Raw genomic sequence first — 15,544 nt, 5'->3', positions numbered from 1 at the left:
GTAGGATAAACAGTACAATAAGTACCCAGTCCATCTGTAACTTGTAAACAAAATAAGACAATCAGCTATAAAACTGAAAATAGGCCTACAGCATCTCTTATTTCTGAAAGTGCAAATTACATAGAAAAAATATTTTTAAAAATCCACTTAAACAAGACCTTCAACATCTGTGTTTAGTTGTATATGAAAGGGTCTACAATTTGCCTCAATATTTGTTTTTATTGTGTGTAAAGTAATAATCTAGCCTACTAACTGTGAAAATATCACACTATTTTGCCTTTTTTAAAAAAACGAAATTGATCCTTTCATTTTGAAGTCACGTGACTTTGCCCTTTGACGTTAACTCGTGGTTTGTTTGGCTTGTTTATTAGCCTGGTTAGCGTTGTCACTTTATTTTGCTGTCTATGCACTTAACACTACCAGCTCCTCATGTGAGAAGTTACAAGCTACCCCAACATAAAGGTAATTACCACGCGATTTACATAGCTTTCTGTCATTACGAAATCATTTAATTTAAGCCATAGGTTTTGGCCCTATTTGTATGTGTATCCAAAGGCTGCTGAAGCGCAGGGGAAGTTTTTTTCCCCTCGTTTCAGTGATTGGTAGCCTACATCATCTGGGTGATGGCTTCGAATATGTGTAGCATTTTTTCCACTCACATACCCAACAACTGCTGAACAACGCCGACACACAGTTTCATCTTATCCACCACTCTTTCGCCTGTACTAATGTTACTGTAACTGAAGTTCTCAAACTGCGATCTTAAAGAGACCAGCGGATCCTCTAACTCTTGTGGGTCTAACCTTAGTGCTGCTAATGACTGACGGACTCGACCGACGACCTGACAAAAAAAACATAGGCGCCAATCAGAGCTTCAGAGCTAAGGCAAGGCTAAAGATTAGCGTTAGGTGTCGCTAAAGAACTCCCGTAACTCTCGCTACTTAACAGTAATTGCGCATGACATTAATTAATCCGCACACGAGTTTTATGTATTTTTATACCGTGTATTCTCCGTGTAAATTCATGCACCGAACCGTGACGCCCGTACCGTTTCGGTTCAATACGAATACATGAACCGTTACACCCCTAGTACACACACACACACACACATTATAAAGCACAGCCACAGAGCGTGTGTCCACACACGGTCATGTTTAACCTCCATGGTGGTGTGTGTGTTGTCGTAGCGATGCCAAGAAGAAGCTGCGCCTGGCCCTGTGTACGGCCGACTCCGTGGTGCTACCCCTCATGACCCCAGCCAGCACACGCAACGGCCTCCCTGACCACACGGACCCAGAAGGTACACACACACACACACGCCTCCCTGACCACACAGACCCAGAAGGTACACACTCACACACACACACACACGCCTGTCTGACCTCACAGACCCAGAAGGTACACACTCACACACGCCTGTCTGACCTCACAGACCCAGAAGGTACACACTCACACACGCCTGTCTGACCTCACAGACCCAGAAGGTACACACTCACACACGCCTGTCTGACCTCACAGACCCGAAAGATACACACACACGCGCACACACACACACGCCTGTCTGACCTTACAGACCCGAAAGATACACACACACACGCCTGTCTGACCTCACAGACCCGAAAGATACACACACACACACACGCACACACCTGTCTGACCTCGCAGACCCGAAAGGTACACACACACACACACACACACACACACACACCTGTCTGACCTCGCAGACCCAGAAGGTACACACTCGCTCACACACACACACGCCTGTCTGACCTCACAGACCCAAAAGGTAAACACACACGCACACACCTGTCTGACCTCGCAGATCCGAAAGGTACACACACACACACACACACACACACACACACACACACATCTGTCCTGACCTCGCAGACCCGAAAGGTGTACACACACACACACACACACACACACACACACACACACACACACACACCTGTCTGACCTCGCAGACCCGAAAGGTAAACACACACACACAAACACACACACACGGTCTGCTGGACTACACCAACCCGGAAGGAACATATAACATAAAAACATACAAATGTCTCTCACACACAGCAGCATGTCTGATCACAAGAAGCTAAAATACTATAAAAACTGCCAAACTACAAAACTAAAATGTAACGTTAAGCACATTAACGTGTATGTTCCCCCGCTCTCTCTCTCCTGTAGAGAATAGGATGGTGTATAAGCTCTAATGTAACGTTAAAGGGGTGGTTCAGGATTTTGGACATAGAACCTCATTTCCAAGTAAGCAAGTATGATATTTATCAGTGGAGACCTATTTGTGGTGGTAGGTTTGCAGAATTAACTTAATTGTAATGTAACAGTTTTTAACAAATTAGTGCAGCATGGTTATGATGCTAACCAGATTTAAGCACAATTTAGTACATCCTGGAAAATCATTGTGTGGTGGTCAATTTTGATATTGTGGTGGGCTGCCACAAATTAGTCAATGTATGGGAAACACTGGTATGTGTTAGCTTGCCACTAAAAACAGTCTTACCCACTCCAAAGTACACCCGAGGCAAATAAATTATAACGCCAGACTATCGATGTAAATGTCTGTGTTGATAGTTTTATTTCCAACATTATTCTATCCTTGCATTTTAACGATCGCATTACATTTTGAGGGACTAGTTTCTTAGCAGCGGTGGAATTATACTTGTTTCCATTAGTAGTACTGCGCCGAAAAGTAAACCGTAAAGCGCACTCCAATGGGGATACCTAGTAGTAGCCTTGGTAATATCAGTCCGCTGCTGATTTGGTTAGATGACTACTACCAACTTCAGGGAACAAAGTATAACTATTGCAACGCGATGCGAGGGTAGTTGTATTTCTTACACTATTCTATCAACACAGACATTTACATCGATTGTCTGGAATTTGCCTCGGGTGTACTTTGGAGTGGGTATTAGCCCATTCGAGCTGGATGCTGCATGACGCAACATTCTATCTCCCGCCGGATGCTGCATAGCGCAACATTGACCCTCCCGCTGGATGCTGCGTAGCGCAGCATGCTTTTTATTTCATGTTTCTAGGTGCTACAGAGGCTTAGATATTACATTTTGGTAGACATTGACAATTTTTTTGTATGTTTTCAGAAAACCCTCAGGAAATAAGGTTATTTAGTCTAGAATGCTATAGGATTCTATAGGCGTTTTTAGCAGGCATTTTAGGAGTAAATGGGTTAAGACTGTTTTTAGTGGCAGGGTAACACATACCGTTGACTTGCGCTAGCCTAGCACCTGCGAACTCTGCAATTAGAAGGACTGGATAAAACGTGTTGAAAACGGTCTCCACTGAATAATATCACAAATATCAAATATCACACTTGCTTACTTGGAAATGAGGTCCTATGTCCAAAATCCTGAACCACCCCTTTAAGCACATTAACGTGTTTGTTGAGATGGAGTATAAGCTCTAATGAAACGTTTATCACATTAACGTGTTTGTTGAGATGGTGTATAAGCTCTAATGTAACGTTACGCACATTAACGTGCGTGTTCTCTCTTGTAGAGAATGAGATGGTGTATAAGCTCTAATGTAACGTTAAGCACATTAACGTGTGTGTTGTAGAGAATGAGATCATGTATAAGCTCTAATGTAACGTTAAGCACATTAACGTGCATGTTCTCTCTTGTAGAGAACGAGATCGTGTGCTTCCTGAAGTTGCAGCTGGCCGAGGCCATCAACCTGCAGGACAAGGCTCAGATGGCACAGCTCCAGGAGACCATGCGCTGCGTCAGCCGTCTCGACGCCCGCACCTGCCGCAAGCTGCTCGCCGCCATCGCCGACGACTACAGGTACGCCACGCCGCGATGGGGGAGGGGGAGAGAGGGGGTAGAGGTGTGCCACAGTCAGGAGTGTGGGGGGGGGGGGGTAGAGAGAAAGAGAGGGAGTGGGGGAAGAATATAGATGTACTACGGAGTGTGAGAGAGAGAGAAACGGGGAGGGGGGGGCTACAGAGATGGATAGATAAGGTGGGGGGTAAATGAAAGAGAAGATTTAGCGGGAGGGAGGGAGGCTCTGGAGATAACAATAAACCTTACAAAACACAGTCAAGGACTTGTGTGCAGATTTCTTCTTTAGAGAAGAAATGCACATTTGCAGTTATTAAAAATCAATTTAATGTATGCCATCGCTTGCTATTGCTTGCAAATGATCAGGCTCAATAAAGCAGATAGCTATCAGTCTAAACAAGGCTTTGAGATCAGATGGGGACATCCCCCGTGCAGCCAGAGTGCTGTAAATCGAGCAGACAGCCACCAGAAGGGGTGTGTGTGTGTGTGTGTGTGTCTGTGCGCATGTGCATGCCCTGTACATACTGTAGCGTACCTGACGCGGTGACTATATTTTCCTGTGTGTGTGTGCTGCAGGAAGCATTCCCAGTACATAGCGTACCTGACGCGGTGACTATATGTTTCTGTGTGTGTGTGTGTGTGTGCGCTGTAGGAAGCGCTCCCCGTACATAGCGTGTGTGTGTGTGTGTGTGTGTGTGTGTGCTACAGGAAGCTTTCCCCGTACATAGCGTACCTTTCACGCGGTGACTATATGTTTCTGTGTGTGTGTGTGTGTGTGCGCTGTAGGAAGCGCTCCCCGTACATAGCGTACCTGACGCGGTGACTATATTTTCGTGTGTTTCTGTGTGTGTGTGTGTGTGTGTGTGCGCGCTACAGGAAGCGCTCCCCGTACATAGCGTACCTGACGCGGTGTCGGCAGGGCCTGCAGACGTCCCAGGCGCACCTGGAGCGTCTGCTGCAGCGCGTGCTGCGGGACAAGGAGGTGGCCAACCGCTACTTCACCACCGTCTGCGTGCGCCTGCTGCTCGAGCACATGGAGGCCAAGATGATCGACTTCATCGGCGGTGAGTGGGCCAGGGTGTGTGTGTGTGTGTGTGTGTGTGTTTGGGCTCAAGTCCTACCTCATCGGCGGTCGGAAGGGTGAGTGTGTAAAGACGGCATCAATGTCAGAATCAGAATCAGCTTTGTTAGCCAGGTTTGCGTAAACAAACAAGGAATTTGACTCTGGTTAATCTTTGCTCTCAAAGTACAACACTCTCTTAAAATGTAAGAAGAAAAAATAAAAAGCATAAAAGAATAAAAACAGAACAGTAAGAATAGAATGAAGAGCAGTAGATTGGCTATGTATAAGTATAATTACCATATGTATCGGAACTCCCCCTATTACCGTCGGTCCCGTATTTCCGCCGTCTTGCGTGTATGTGTCACATAATATCTATTTCTATACAAAGACGGCGGATTCCTAAAGAAACACAAGCACCCACACCATAAGTGTATCTAAATTAGCTATGTACCAAAAATGACATTTTACTGTGACTCGAAGAGCTGTAAACAGTCTGCGTGTACACATCCGCTTGGAGCTCCAGTGGAATTTTAATTTCATGACGAGAATTCTCGGTCTAACCGTTTATGTGCCGCTGAAACGGGCGTAAATAGGCGACCCATCAGGCCAGCACTATAACTCCGAGCGTGGTAAACACAATCGGATATTTCAGACAGTAAATGCTCCCGTTAAGAACCAACCCAGATTTTGTTCAAATCTACACACCTATGGCTACTGAAAAATGTAAGGTTCATTTAGCAAATGTTATTTTAAAGTGTTAAAAAATATTGTTGTTTTAGAATTTCCGAACAAAAGTGTTGATAATTGGGGGTGTTACGTTACGTTTGTAATTAAACTTATACATAGCCATTCTACTATGCCGTGTCTGTATGGGTGTGTGTAAAGCCCAACCTAATCAGTAAGTAAGTACATTTTTAATTTATAAAGCAGAATTAAACACAGCATAAACTGACCAAAGTGCTGTACAGCGGAAAACTAAAAGATAAAGACTAAGACAAATAATACAGAAAAACACATTGGACCAATAGTCTCATAAGAACATAAAAACATAAATTAAAGGAAACCTTCAATATCAAATGAAGAGGATGAATTCCTAGATGGACTGATTAACAGCATTGGGAATAACTAGTTGTAATTTTGGCCAGAAAATATCAATGAAGCAGTTTAATCATTGAGTGTGTAGAAAATAAATGTTTAGCTGTAAAAATGATGGATGGATGAATTAATGCCTCAGAATCAGCTTGTCAGAAGTACAGTACCGTAAAACTTCAAATAATCGCCGAGTCCCTAAGAGACGCCTGTCTCTTTTAAACGCCTGGCGTGGCTACAGGTTTGGGTTAAAGGCCCGTCTCCAGTAGAGGCCTGGTCTGTTTTTTAGTTTCGGGTTGTATTTAATCTTCTAAAACCCGTCAGATCGTCTGTTTAAAGATTCGCAATGACACGAAACTGTTACAGAAAGGAGGTTACAGCAGTGTGAATTAGATGTTGCACGTCGTTGCAAGCCATCGCAAAGCATTCACCTTGTCTGGTCACAGTTGCAAGGTTTTAGAATGTTGCATCAAGTTGCTGTCCATCTCGTCGCGAATCTTGGGTGTGATTTGGGCTTAAGTATGGCGCAGACTGCGCACGTTATGATTATGGCATTAAAAGACTGCGGTGAAAAGCTAGAGTTCCAAATTGTATAGCTTTTTTTTCAATATGAACTATCCGACAAGTGCTGCGCATAGTTGCAGTGGAATGTGGCTGCCCAGGGCATTATAAAACTTCTCACTCTTAGACCTACTCATACACGGCGGTGAAATGGCGTATTTAGCTGTCTAAATTCGAATCATATGCTGGGGGAGAAATCGTCGGACATCCATGATTATTTTGTTATTCAGCACCCCTGGTCAAAAATATGTTCCCGTGCCTGGAAGTAGGCTATGATTTGAATGTAGACTGTTGTCAAATTTGACAAGTACAAAACGGGCGAAACAATATGGTTCATGCTCTCTCATGCTGTTTCATTCGTGCCGAAAAGGAGGGAGAATTAAACATTAAGCACGTTCCACTTTTGCATAAATAATCCCTAATCGGTTTTGGTCAGGGCTGATAATGCAACTGTATTTGACAAAGGACCGATATAGGCTATTTGCTAGTGACAAAATATGAGCTTCCAGTGTGATGCGATCTCTTTGTAAATTACGTAATTAAAACGTGTTTCATCTGTTCTGGCTATCCCCGCTATTTGGATCTTACTGTATCTCACTCAATGAACAACATCTCAACACTAAATGAATGATGATCTGTAATTGTCATCAGATAGCCTAGTCATGTAGGAAGACATTCAGTGTGTTTGAAATAATTAATTCGATAATATTTTCCATCTTTGCAGAGGAAAAGTTTTGTGTAAAGGGAATTAAAGGCCTGTCTCATATAGACGCCTGTCTCTAATACTAGCCGCCGCAGTTTGGTGATTTGGGAAAATAAAAGCCCGGGCTATTATTTGGAGTTTTACGGTATGTGTCAATTTGGGCATCAGCCTTGCACATTGCCTCTTTCTCCACCTGAGTTGACGGAAGGTGTGCGTGTGCGCGTGCGCGCGTGTGCGTGTGTGTGTGTGTGTGCAGCATTCCAGGTGTGCACGGCGGCGGACGATAAGACGGCAGCGGTGGAGGACTTCCTGCGGTACCTGTACGGCGCGATGGCCCACGATGCCATCTGGCAGTTCGCCAGCGAGGATCAGCTCCAGGACGCCCAGATGGCCATCGAGCGCAGCGTCATGAACCGCATCTTCAAACTGGCCTTCTACCCCAACCAGGACGGGGACATACTGAGAGACCAGTAAGGAGCACACACGCACACACACGCACACACACACGCACGCACACACGCACGCACACACGCACACACACACACACACACACACACACACACACACACACACACACACACACACACACACAGTATAAACTGGCCTTCTACCCCAATAAGGACGGGGACATACTGAGAGACCAGGAAGGGACACACACACACACACACACACACACGTCAGGATGAGTGTGTTGACTGACGCTCCTCTCTGTGTCCCAGGCTTCTGCAGGAGCACATACAGCGCCTGTCCAAAGTCGTCACAGCCAATCACAAGGCCCTGCAGATCCCAGAGGTAACTAGGCAACAGCCTCCTTTTTACGTCACATGACCTAAACTCCGTGCGGATAGGAAACTGTGGCATTACGTTGTGGTCACGTTAGGTGCTGTAGCTAGCTAACAGTTATGTGACATTCTCAGATACTCTACTGAAAGGTGGTCCTACAGTGGGAATAGTGGAAACAGTCATGGAGAACTCCTGGAAATGGATTAAAATGAACAGATGTCTTGGAAATCATTTATATTCTGGGGAATGTCAATTTGTAAAAAGATCTGATTGCCTACTGTGTCGATTTTGGTGTGTATAATAACATTAAATAGTGCCCATTTTATCACAATGGAATTCTGTATCAGTTCAGGTTGATCAAATGTACCTTGATTGCTCTTCAGAGAACATCTCATCTCGTAGCACTACTTACAACTAGTCTTGCTGATCCTAACACTTACCACCTGACTAGAATTGACACTCGACTGTTTAAAAACTGCACTCACTGATGCACTTATTTTTATTGTACTCTACCTTTTTTAAATTGTTCTAGAATTGTTGAGAGAATTGCTTTAAAAAGCTTAAACTGTTTACCATGTTGTTAGTGGCTTTGGTTAAAAATCCGTCAATGTAATGTAATGTAATAATCTTTATCTCAAGACATGCCGTGTTGGGCCTGGAAGGTTCTAGTAAAGTCTGTGATGTTGAGGAAAGAGTGTTGGGCCTGGGAGGTTCTAGTAAAGTCTGTGATGTTGAGGAAAGAGTGTTGGGCCTGGGAGGTTCTAAAGTCTGTGATGTTGAGGAAAGAGTGTTGGGCCTGGGAGGTTCTAAAGTCTGTGATGTTGTGGAAAGAACGAGAACCCTGCAGGTGCTGTGATGCATGAGGTGAAGTGCTCCTCTAAGGAGCCGTCTGTGATGTGTGACGCGTGTGTGTGCAGGTTTTCCTGAAGGAGGTGCCGTGGCCATGTGTGATAATGTGTGTGTGTGTGTGTGCGTGTGTGTGCAGGTTTTCCTGAAGGAGGTGCCGTGGCCATGTGTGTGTGTGTGTGTGTGTGTGTGTGTGTGCGTGTGTGTGCGTGTGTGCGTGTGTGTGCAGGTTTTCCTGAAGGAGGTGCCGTGGCCATGTGTGATAATGTGTGTGTGTGTGTGTGTGTGTGTGTGCGTGTGTGCGTGTGCGTGTGTGCGTGTGTGTGCAGGTTTTCCTGAAGGAGGTGCCGTGGCCATGTGTGATAACGTGTGTGTGTGTGTGTGTGTGTGTGTGCGCGCAGGTGTACCTGAAGGAGGTGCCGTGGCCATGTGTGATAACGTGTGTGTGTGTATTTGTGTGTGTGTGTGTGTGTGCAGGTTTTCCTGAAGGAGGTGCCGTGGCCATGTGTGATAATGTGTGTGTGTGTGTGTGTGTGTGTGTGCGTGTGCACGCAGGTGTACCTGAAGGAGGTGCCGTGGCCATGTGTGATAACGTGTGTGTGTGTGTGTGTGTGCAGGTGTACCTGAAGGAGGTGCCGTGGCCATGTGTGATAACGTGTGTGTGTGTGTGTGCGCGCGCGCGCGCAGGTGTACCTGAAGGAGGTGCCGTGGCCATGTGTGATAACGTGTGTGTGTGTGTGTGTGTGTGTGTGTGTGTGTGTGTGTGTGTGTGTGTGCGCGTGTGCGCGCAGGTGTACCTGAAGGAGGTGCCGTGGCCGTCAGCGCAGGCGGAGATCCGCACCATCAACGCGTACAAGACGCCGCGGGACAAGGTGCAGTGCATCCTGCGCATGTGCTCCACCATCATGAACCTGCTCAGCCTGGCCAGCGACGACTCCGTCCCCGGCGCCGACGACTTCGTACCCGTGCTCGTCTTCGTCCTCATCAGGGTGAGGCCCGTACACACACACACACACACACACACACACACGTCCGCACTGTGTTATTGCATTATGAGTCGGGAAATGTTGTATTGTGTGATTCTAGCTACAGTTTTTCCATCTGTCTTGCGCTCTCTCTCTCTCTCTGCCTTTTTTCTTCTCTCTTTCTCTACCTCTCTCAATTTCTCCCTCTCCCTCCCTTTCTCTCTCCATCTCTCTTCCCCTCTTTCTCTCTCTGTCCCTCTCTTTCTCCCTCCCTCCACCCCATCTCTCTCTCTCTCGCCCTCTCTCTCTCCCTCTCCCCCCATCTCCCCCTCTCTCTCTCCTCTCTTCCCCCCCCCCCCCCCCCCTCTCTCTCTCTCTCTCTCCTCTCTCTCTTCTCTCTCTCTCTCTCTCCCTCTCTCTGCCCTCAGGGTGTGTGAGCTCTTTGCCCCAGTTTAATCCCAGTACCTCCAACAGAAGTGTGCAAATTAATAATGAATGGAGAGCTGCATTAAGAGCTGTTTTGTGTATGTAGCTTAACTCACATATGGATGTAGCCACACACACACACACACACACACACACACAGAGGCAGAGAGTATGTGCTCATTGTTGAGGATGTGCATAATGCATGGGCGGAGGTTTAGCTGTGGTCTTGGCTTGGCCTTGGAGCTGCAAGGGCATGTGAGCTCTGATCTCCATAACCTGATCACTCACCCGTATGGGTGTTAGGGGCTGGAGCCGTGTGTGTGTGTGGAGGGGGATATTGGTAGTGTGGTGCTTTTGCCTCTCTGTGTGTGTGTGTGTTTGGGTGCATCCATATATATTGTATTTATGTATTATAAATGTGTTGTCTTTTGGCAACATGCATGGTGTGTGTGTGCATCCACATATATTGGGATTTTGGCAACATACATGTTGTGTTATGCCGTGTGTGTGTGTGTGTAAGTCTCAGATGCTAATGCTACCCCCACACACCTCTTCCCTCCCCCCAGGCGAACCCTCCCTGCCTGCTGTCCACCATCCAGTACATCAATAATTTCTACTCCAGCCGGCTGAGTGGGGAGGAGTGCTACTGGTGGATGCAGTTCACAGCTGCCGTGGAATTCATCAAGACCATCGACGACCGCAAGTGAGCCGCAAATGAGCCGCAAGTGAGCCGCAGAGCAGACGAGACAAGGCGAGACGAGAGCGGCGCTCACGCAGCGGAGAGGACCCCGCCCATCCGACCGCTCCCTCGCTCCCCCTCCTTCGCCATGTGTTCTCTCTTTCTCTCTCTCTTTATCTCTTTTCTCCTTCCTTTCTTTCTTTCTTTCTCTCCCTCCTTTCTCCCAGCCTCTCTCCGTTCCCTCACGTGTTCTCTCTCTCTCTCTATCTCTTTTCTCCTTCCTTTCTTTCTTTCTTTCTCTCCCTCCTTTCTCCCAGCCTCTCTCCGTTCCCTCACGTGTTCTCTCTCTCTCTCTCTATCTCTATTCTCCCTCCTTTCTTTCTCTCCGTTCCCTCACATGTCTTCTCCTCTCTGTGCCCTCTCTGCTGCTCGTACTGTATAGCTGTATATAGGACAAAGTCGTGGACACTTTGGAAAGGACAAAGACAACAGGTGTACTTATTCGGGGCATGGGGGCAGGTTTTACTATAAACAACAACAACAACAACAAAACAAATCAAAGACAAAAACAAACACACAAAAAAAACAAACAAAGCCAGTGGGAAATGGCTTATGAACTTTGACCTTTAGCTAATTTGCATATTCCTTATAAACTCTGTACGTGTGGTGAGGTGAAGGGACTTCATCTGATGAAATTTTATATTTAGAAGAACTATTAATTAATGAAAGAGAAAAAAAAAAAAGAGTTTTAATTATTATGAGAGATTGAAACTAAAAAGGGACCAGGCTTCCTCATGGCGATCACAGGTGCATAGGGAGACCTCTAGATGGCGCCGTGGAGAGGTGATGTGCAGTCCAGTCCTCCTCCAGAAGAACTCCACCTGAACCAGACCCAGAACCACCCACCGGAACCAGGCCAGCGGGCACCTCAGCGCCCCACCCTACCCCCAACTTGCCCCCACGCCATCCCCGATCATTCCTGACCAACGCCGCCACCCCCCACACTCCACCCCCCACACGCCACTCCCCCCACCCCCCACACGCCACTCCCCCCAGCACTAATGTGGCAGCTCAGTAACTGACCGTACTGCTGGTGTTTCCCCGTGTGTGTGTGTGTGTGTGTGTGTCTGTGTGTGTGTGTGTGTCTGTGCGCGAATAAGCCACAGCAGATGCGGTTCCTATGGCCCAGCTGTATTTAATCACTTTCTGTTGGTTAGTTTCCTCTTCTGTCAAAGCCTAAGTGGCGTGCCCAACGCAGATGCAGCACGCAGGGACGAGAGTGTCACACAAACACACACACACACACACACACACACACACACACACACACACACACAGAGGACTCTAAAGGACAGTTGTGGTTATGTTCTGAGAGGCACGCAGTAGGTTATGAGTGGGTAGTATGTCTTTTGCTTTGGTTTGGTTAGCTTTTGCTTGTTCTCTCCATGTTGACATTAGGACACAGTGCCTTGTAGAATAGACCATTCCATTGAATTGAAACAGTGGGGTTGAAGTTCCTGTAATGTTACCTTCGTGTGTGTGTGTGTGTGTGTGTGTGTGTGTGTGTGTGTGTGTGTGTGTGTGTGTGTGTGTGTGTGTGTGTGTGTGTGTGTGTGTGTGTGTGTGTGTGTGTGTGTGTGTGTGTGTGTGTGTGTGTGTGTGTGTGTGTGTGTGTGTGTGTGTGTGCGCAGATCTGTCCTCAGAGTCAGAGGTCCCAAACCGGTTCTCATATCTCCTGGCCTGAGTGTCCTACGCGGGGCAGCTGCACCCCGTGACCTCCAGTACTGACCCCTGCCTGTAGAGGGCGTACTGTATCATTCAGGGCCTTGAGTCAGGCTGATGGAGTCAGCACTGTTCACGGGTCACCTGTAACCTCCTAAAATCACCAGAATCAGATAAATTCTACTCTGAGTGTTAAGGAGTGGATTCCAGGGGGCGTCAGTGTGTTCAGTTACCCCAGGGGGCGTCAGTGTGTTACCCCAGGGCGCATCAGTGTGTTCAGTTACCCCAGGGGGCGTCAGTGTGTTCAGTGACCCCAGGGGGCATCAGTGTGTTCAGTGACCCCAGGGGGCATCAGTGTGTTCAATTACCCCAGGAGGCATCAGTGTGTTCAGTTACTCCAGGGGGCATCAGTGTGTTCAGTTACCCCAGGGCGCGTCAGTGTGTTCAATTACCCCAGGGGGCGTCAGTGTGTTCAATTACCCCAGGGGGCGTCAGTGTGTTCAATTACCCCAGGGGGCGTCAGTGTGTTCAGTTACCCAGGGGGCATCAGTGAGAAGGTCCTGCCTCCACTCAGAGTGCTCAGTATGTATGTGTTTCCGCTGGCTCCATGGAGCTCTTAACGACAGCACAGTCTGGCCTTGCTCTGTCCTGTCTGCACTTACAACACACTCACTGCTAAGGCCATACACTTCCCTTATTTACGTGTGTGTGTGGTTTGTTGGACTGTGCCTGAGTGTAAGCATATCAACCCTACCCGTGGTGCGCCGTTATCTCCCCCAGCTTTGTTGCTCATGACCTCCTACATCACAACAGGCTTATTAATATGATCATATATTAATGCTCATTTGTATCACAACAGGCTTATTAATATGATCATATATTAATGCTCATTTGTATCACAACAGGCTTATTAATATGATCATATATTAATGTTCATTTGTATCACACATGATGAGGACTATTGTCCCTGTTGCTTCTCCTACTGAGACTGCGGGCAGTGACCTCCTCTGGGGCTGTTCTTGAAGGGGGGGGGGGCAGTGAACTCCTCTGGGGCTGTTTTTGAGAGGCTGGGGGGCATTGACCACCTTCGGGGCTGTTCCTGAGAGGGTGGTTGTTGGAGTTTTTGCAAAACTAAAACACACCTGTCCCAGGTAGACACTGACCCTGGCCTGCAGCTGCACTGGACTCACACTGGAGCTATGTTGGAATCCCACACCCCAGAATTTGGTTACTGGTTACCGGGGGAACCATCTGTGCATCTCTCTCTCTCTCCCTCTCTCCTTCTCTTGCTCTCTCTCTCTCACTCTCTCTCTCTCTCCCTGCATCCTTTGGACCTGAGCACAACACTTTGCAGGGGTTTGCACATTGCCATCATGTTCTGTGAAATGCATTTTTTTTATTATTATTAATATTATCATAATCATAATAATGATAATTATTATTTCTTTTCTATAAGTAGAACCAGTGATTGTGTGTGAAGGAGAGGGGTCCGTCTCGTCTCCATTCTGACTGTTACCCTTCATGTTCACAAGTCCGCTGTATCGGCACTGGTGTACGTTTGTGAGCAATCTTGAGAAGATTTAGCTTTTTTTCCAGTACTTGTGTAAATTGTTTAGCAGAAATGGGTGTGGTCCTATTTGTATATATACGGTATTGAATAAATGGTAAATAGACAGTTCCTCACTGTGTTTAAAAAAAAAAAAAAAAAAGTGTCACTGAAATTGTGGACTTGTGGTCCTTTGGAAAAAAATGATTTCTGGGTGGAATGTGGTGGCTTGTTGTTGCCCTGGAAACAGAATGTAGAGTAAACTCCAGAACAGAACTGAGGGTTCCACAGACGGTTCCACATGGAAGCAGTGTCTAAGTGCTTCCTCTCTGCCTCGCTGGGGCGTCCGTGAGATGATCATATAGCCGCAGATCAATTCACCTCAGTGTAGGTCGTTTTTAAAAAAAAAAAGCCAAATAATAACAAGCCTTAGGGTGTGACTGGCACACACACAGTGTGTTAAGTGTGCTGGCTCCACAGCACACACACAGACACACACACCTGGTCAGGTACAGGACTACTCCCATACACACACGTGCACGCAGTGCGCTGTGCTCAAATGGTGTTTCCTCTCCCCTCACGTCAGTGTGTGTCTGCGGGAAGAGAGGAGTGGAGGAGCGAAGCTTTGCAACGGCCACCCAACATCTGTCATGTGCTCTTGGGAGCAGCTGATTAAACATGGAGAAAATTATGCATTGTGTTTCTTTTTCTTTCTTTTTAAAAAAAAAAAAATAAATTAGCAAGCTTGCACAATTAGGCACGTGGGGGAGGAGTTATGTCTGTTTCTGTGATTTAATGTATTATATAATTCTTTAAAACAATTAAAAGCAGAAGTTTGTTCTGTGATTGAAACATTTGTCTGATACTTTGTGTGTTTCATTTCTCTATTTTGGTGTGCGTGTCAGTTACTGTTGCTGAGTGGGAGTCGGGGGTAGATGCTCTATCGGTGAGTGTGTGTGTTAATCATCAGGGGTACACGCACATCTACAGACACCCCTCCAACCCACCCGCGCGCAAAGCTTTGATGTCCATGGTTTTGTTCGTGCATTGGTCACCTAAAATGTAGCTCATATAGTACAACATCCACACATCCACATGCTACAGGTGCTTGTCATATAATTAGAATATCATAAATAATTGATAGAATTTTATCTAATGAACTAATGAAAACCCCAAATTCAGTATCTCAATTTTGTGAAAAGGTTCAATATTGAAGACACCTGGTGCCAGTCTAATCAGCTTATTAACTCAAAACACCTGCAAAGGCCTTTAAATGGTCTCTCAGTCTAGTTCTGTAGGCTACACAATCATGGGGGAGACTGCTGACTTGACAGTTGTCC

At 46.6% G+C, this 15,544-nt stretch overlaps 1 protein-coding gene across 5 annotated transcripts in view; it reads left to right on the top strand.

The window, feature by feature from the left end:
* gapvd1 (GTPase activating protein and VPS9 domains 1) overlaps positions 1 to 15,060 on the top strand; it is a 67,431-nt gene extending 52,371 nt beyond the window's left edge. For all 5 annotated transcript variants that reach the window (XM_076270881.1, XM_076270882.1, XM_076270884.1 and 2 more), the window contains 7 exons: positions 1,188 to 1,300; positions 3,665 to 3,824; positions 4,698 to 4,885; positions 7,494 to 7,707; positions 7,957 to 8,029; positions 9,658 to 9,855; positions 10,824 to 15,060. In XM_076270881.1, coding sequence (XP_076126996.1) covers positions 1,188 to 1,300; positions 3,665 to 3,824; positions 4,698 to 4,885; positions 7,494 to 7,707; positions 7,957 to 8,029; positions 9,658 to 9,855; positions 10,824 to 10,964 — 1,087 coding nt within the window. In that variant the 3' untranslated portion in view covers positions 10,965 to 15,060. The remainder of the gene's footprint in view (positions 1 to 1,187; positions 1,301 to 3,664; positions 3,825 to 4,697; positions 4,886 to 7,493; positions 7,708 to 7,956; positions 8,030 to 9,657; positions 9,856 to 10,823) is intronic.
* Positions 15,061 to 15,544: the final 484 nt, after the last annotated feature.

Source organism: Alosa pseudoharengus, unplaced genomic scaffold (assembly GCF_046254945.1).
Source record: "Alosa pseudoharengus isolate Yale_2024_CS ecotype anadromous, Long Island Sound unplaced genomic scaffold, YU_APseudo_1.1 YU_APseudo_1.1_scf_6, whole genome shotgun sequence".
Lineage (NCBI taxonomy): Eukaryota > Metazoa > Chordata > Actinopteri > Clupeiformes > Clupeidae > Alosa > Alosa pseudoharengus.
The sequence above is the reverse complement of the archived record's forward strand: the minus strand, read 5'-3'. Positions and strand labels throughout refer to the sequence as shown.